The sequence below is a fragment of the Quercus lobata genome, chromosome 6 (assembly GCF_001633185.2).
Source record: "Quercus lobata isolate SW786 chromosome 6, ValleyOak3.0 Primary Assembly, whole genome shotgun sequence".
Classification (NCBI taxonomy): domain Eukaryota; kingdom Viridiplantae; phylum Streptophyta; class Magnoliopsida; order Fagales; family Fagaceae; genus Quercus; species Quercus lobata.
Genome location: NC_044909.1, coordinates 38,763,541 through 38,768,465, shown reverse-complemented (window position 1 = coordinate 38,768,465; position 4,925 = coordinate 38,763,541). Strand labels below are relative to the sequence as shown.

The 4,925-nt window shown below is 41.7% G+C and overlaps 1 protein-coding gene across 1 annotated transcript; it reads right to left on the bottom strand.

Moving 5' to 3' along the window:
• Positions 1 to 528: 528 nt before the first annotated feature.
• LOC115950256 lies at positions 529 to 2,163 on the bottom strand. Its single transcript, XM_031067483.1, has one exon. It carries the CDS (start codon positions 2,161 to 2,163, stop codon positions 529 to 531), a length of 1,635 nt encoding a protein of 544 aa, XP_030923343.1.
• Positions 2,164 to 4,925: the final 2,762 nt, after the last annotated feature.

The following is a 4,925-nucleotide window of genomic DNA, read 5'->3' as shown; positions in this document are numbered from 1 at the left end:
ATCCCCCTGCCTTATACCTCTCCAAGGCTTGAAGAGGTCGAGGCTCCCTCCATTAAAAAGGAGAGACGTCGAAACAGAAGAAATGCAACTCATAATGGTCTTAATGAGGTTATTAGGGAAATTATATCTAATCAACATGCTCCTTATGAATCCCCATTCGAGTTTATCATAAGCCTTCTCCAAGTCAATTTTGAGAGCCATATATCCATATTTTCCCTTGGCTCTCCCCATAGTGTGAATAATCTCTTGGACGACAATCGCATTATCAACTCCCTTCCGCCCTAGAACAAATGCTGTTTGGCATGGGGAAATTAGATGCTCCAACAAGGGTCTAATTCTTCCAACCAAAATCTTGGACACTATCTTATACACTGAGTTGCACAAACTTATGGGGAGATAACTACCAATGGTTTCAGGTCCTTGGGTCTTCAGAATAAGCACAATGTTGGTGCTATTAAGGTACTCCGGCATTTTTCTCTCTCTAAACACAGCCATCACCTCCTTTGTAACCGATCTACCCACCACAAACTAGAATCTTTGGAAGAATCCGGTATGCAACCCGTCTGGACCAGAGGCTTTAAAGGCTTTTAAAGACCACAGAGCAGCTCTAATTTCCCCCTCTGTCACCTTTTGGCTAAGACTATCTTTCTCTTCACAAGAAAGTTTAGGCTGCCACTGCACACTGTACTCAAAATCACGGGTTGCAACCTCCTGAGAAGTAGTATAAATGTCAATAAATCCTTCTCTGATATGCTTTGCAACCTCTCTTTCCTCAGTCAACCAATCCCCCGCGTCGTTCTTAATAGCAGTGATCAAATTCTGCTTCCTACGAGCAAGAGCAGAAACATGGTAAAAGGAAGTATTCCTATCTCCCAAAATCATCCAATTAATTCTAGATTTTAAAGCCCAAAGGTCCCTTTCTTGCTCTAGCACAGCATCCAACTCCTTAATAAGATGATTCTCTAGTGCTACTAGAGAGGCAGAAGGTTGATTGGCCAAAGCCTTTTGCACCCCATCCAGCCGGGCTACAATCCTTTTCTTTTTTTGGAAGATATTTCCAAAATGGTTTTTGTTCCACAAGCTAGCCTGCTTAGAAAAAGCTTCAATAGCTTCCAGCAACTTTCTAGGCTGCTGCCACGCTTGGTTAACCACATTAGGAAAGGAAGGATCGGACAGCCAAAAGGATTGGAATCTAAAAGGTCTCAAGAGATGCATTTGCCTATTGGGATTAGTTTCCATTAACACAGGGCAATGGTCCGAATGGCACCTAGTTAAGTGCGACACTTTGGCATCCGGGTATAACATACACCAACTAGGATTCATAAAGAATCTATCAATTCTTTCTTGAATAAGACTGCTAACCTCCCTTCTATTCGTCCACGTATATTTCGGCCCACTAAAGCCCATATCCACCATGTTACATTTATCCAAGCAATCTTTGAATAGCAACGATCTGTTTATACTAATTGGCCGACCCCCAAACTTATCAACCTCAGCGAGGGGTTCATTAAAATCACCCGCAATAATCCAAGGTTTACTATGAAGATCAGTAACTTTAGTAAGGTTTTCCCACAACACTTGTCTCTCCCCAATTCTAGGACTAGTGTACACAGCAGAAAAAATCCAAGAAAGGTTAGTAGGTAATACCTTTACTTCGACATGAATTTCTTGTTCCGTGCTCGTGAGCAGCGAAATCCCAACTCTGTCTGAATTCCAAAGCAACCAAATATTGCCCGCACAACCCATTGACTCCGCATGAATAGCACCATCAAATGGAAGGCAATCACTAATCTCCTTTGCTCTGTCTCCCCCAACCCGCGTTTCCATAACCACCAAAATAGCAAGATTATGATTCCTAACTAACTCACTAACATACCTTTGAAAATTGGGCTTCAGAGCACCCCTACAATTCCACACTATAATATTCATAACTAAAAAGAAAAGAAGGAACAGATAATCAAACAGAAGAGTCAAATTCTCCTTTTCCCACTTCAAACTCCATCCCAACCAAGCCATCCTCTCCTTTGAACTTCCCTTCCTTTGGAACAGAATTATCCCCTGCTTCAACATTTCCAAGAACAACTCCTTCAGCCTCGTAACCTTGCTGAATATTGGCACTGGCTTGATTACCAAAATGGTCTTCGGGCAGAGCCGAAACCCCATCATGAGGATGAGTCCGAATAGAGCCACTCGCCTCCCTCACTCCACTATTATCTCCACTAGGCTTACTTTGCTCCTCCCTGGAATTGTCTGCAGGAAATTTCCCTTAAACTGTCCGCCATCAACTGGAAGAGCTTCCTCCACTCTAGCGCCACCAGCCAGCCAGACAAACCCATCTCGAGAATGAGCAACACCTCTTTTGAACTCATCGCAGCCCTGCCGACAAGCTTGAATCTCCACCTCGGTTCGGCCACTAGCTATAAACTGGAAAGACTCACCGGCGCAGTCACCATCACCTCCCTTACCCAAAGCAATCCCACCCGAATAGTTATTCACAGCGAAATGACCCACGTCTGGCTTAGACATTACCTTAATTGCCCTAGTCCTTGCTAAGACTCTTTTGCCCTTAACTGAAGGGCTGAATCGGGCTTCATGATGCTCATCCACCTTATTTCTACCATTGTGTAAAACTCGGCCCACATTCGAAGGCCCAACAAACTCAACACCTTTTTTAATATCAAAAACACTCCCCGTAACTCCTTTCGATTCCTGCCTAAGCCCATGAGTTGTCTGGCCCAGTCCATGTCCAGCATGGGCCTCAGAATTACCTGTAAAGTTTGTTCTCTTCTGCCCAAGTTTTCTACGTGCCACTAGCATCCAAGGGTCGTATCCGTCCTCCTCTGTGCCAAAACCTCTGTTATTCGACGTCCCACTACCTGTGTCAGTACTATGCGAGTCATGCGAGCCACGTTGATTCGCTCCTTGGTTCGTACTCTTCTTCACACCACCACCAATCGGACCACCCTCCACCGGTGTTTCAAGCTTTTTAATGATGAGCGGACAAGCTTCTATCCTACGCCCTATCCTCCCACATAAGAAACAAAGCTTGTGAATCCCTTCATAAATCACAGGCTGCTCAAATCTACCAATGAGCACAGTGTTGATAAGTGGTTTGGTAATGTCTAGCTAGATACAGAGTCTAGCATATCTCCCCTTGGCTTCCATGGCGGTATGGGAACCAATCTGAAGGACCCTCCCTATGGCTTCACCAATTTGTTTAAGCACTTCCGTCTCATACAACTCCATAGGTAATGCATGAAGCCTAACCCAAACCGCGATAGACGAAACACGGGCACAATCCGGCTTGAAAAAAGGTTCCCAAGGCCTAATGGACAAAAAATGCCCCGTAATGAACCACGGTCCATTTTTGAGAACTGCCTCCATATCTTCTTTCAGCGAGAATCTTACTGAGTAGAACTCTTTACCGAGATCAACACAGTCCAATGACCCAGCCGGTTTCCACAGCATATTAAGTTTACTCTGAAGAACACCGAGTCCAATCGCTTTGCCGTAGAGCTTAATGATCAATGCTTTGGACCACGGTTTCCTAATATGGAGTTTGGTTTCCCTCGTAAGCTTCACCGCTACTAGCCCCTCACGAAGCTCTTCCATCTCATCATCTGAATTGGCCTCCATGTCCATAAGGTCCGAGAAATCGAAAACCTTTGCATAGGCTCCTAGGATCTCTCCCACCAGTTTATCTTTGAAAGTTTTCTTTGCATCCCCCCACAGGGTCTGGCTTCCCTGCGAATGCCCACTCTCACTTAAACCATCGTTGAAATCAGCATGATGACCCTCTTTAACTTTTTTCTTGCTCCTGGATAGCTCGGCTTCCTCCTCTCTAGAAAATACTCTGTTTTTCATCTCCGCTTCAGAGCGTTTTTACTGAAACCTTAACATGTTACAAACTTTCGTGCTGGACTAGTCGTCTCGATGAAGGTCACTTTCTTTGAACTTTCAACGGTGCTTCCTAGTTCTTTCCCGTGGAGAAAAACGGCAAAAGATTTTTTTAGACGAAAACACCATTTTAGAGTCATAGTAAATTTGATCACTATATTTTGTTAATAGTCAATTTGGTTCTAGTTATTTTCAACTTGTAATCAATTTAATCCTTACTATTAATTCACTAACGGAAAATGTCTACATGACAAATGATTTGCATGGTTAGCTGTAGAAATTAATGTTAAAATGTTGTTGACTTAGCATTTTTTTATTTTATTTATAAAAAACTGAGATCTCAACAATTGTAAAAATATTATGATAACAATAAGTGTTGTAACACTTTCTCAAAACATTTATTTTTAGTTGTGGTTGGTCAAACTCTCATATTTTATTATTTTATTTCGACTTGTAAGAAATTGACATGTCAATAATTGTGAAAATATTGTGAAATTTATTGTGTCAGTATAACAATATATATACCAGCTTACATAAATATTTAAAAGAAAAAAAAAACAAAAACAAAAACCGATAACTAAAAAAAAAACCTCTAGGCACTGTAGCTACAGTGCAAAGGTTGACGAAACCAAAGCACTGTAGCTACAGTGCTTTAGTGCATTAAAAAAAAAAAAGGCACTATAGCTACAGTGCTTTAGTGCATTAAAAAAAAAAAAGGCACTGTAGTTATAATGCAAAGGTTGACGAAACCAAAGCACTGTAGTTACAGTGTTTTAGCACATTCGCGCTTTTATATATATAGATAAAAGAGATCAAGTGATCAAAATAAAAGAAGACAGCATAAATTTTCCTTTTGTTTTGTAGGACCCCGCAATGGGAATAAACCAACAACCTACACAACAATCTTGAACCAAGCACTTTACTATAGGATTTAAGTCAAAATACCCATATGGCTTCAATGTCATATGATGTTGCTAACTTGCTTTATGGCTTTAGTGCTTTTACTTCTTAACACTTTCTTAGAGCAT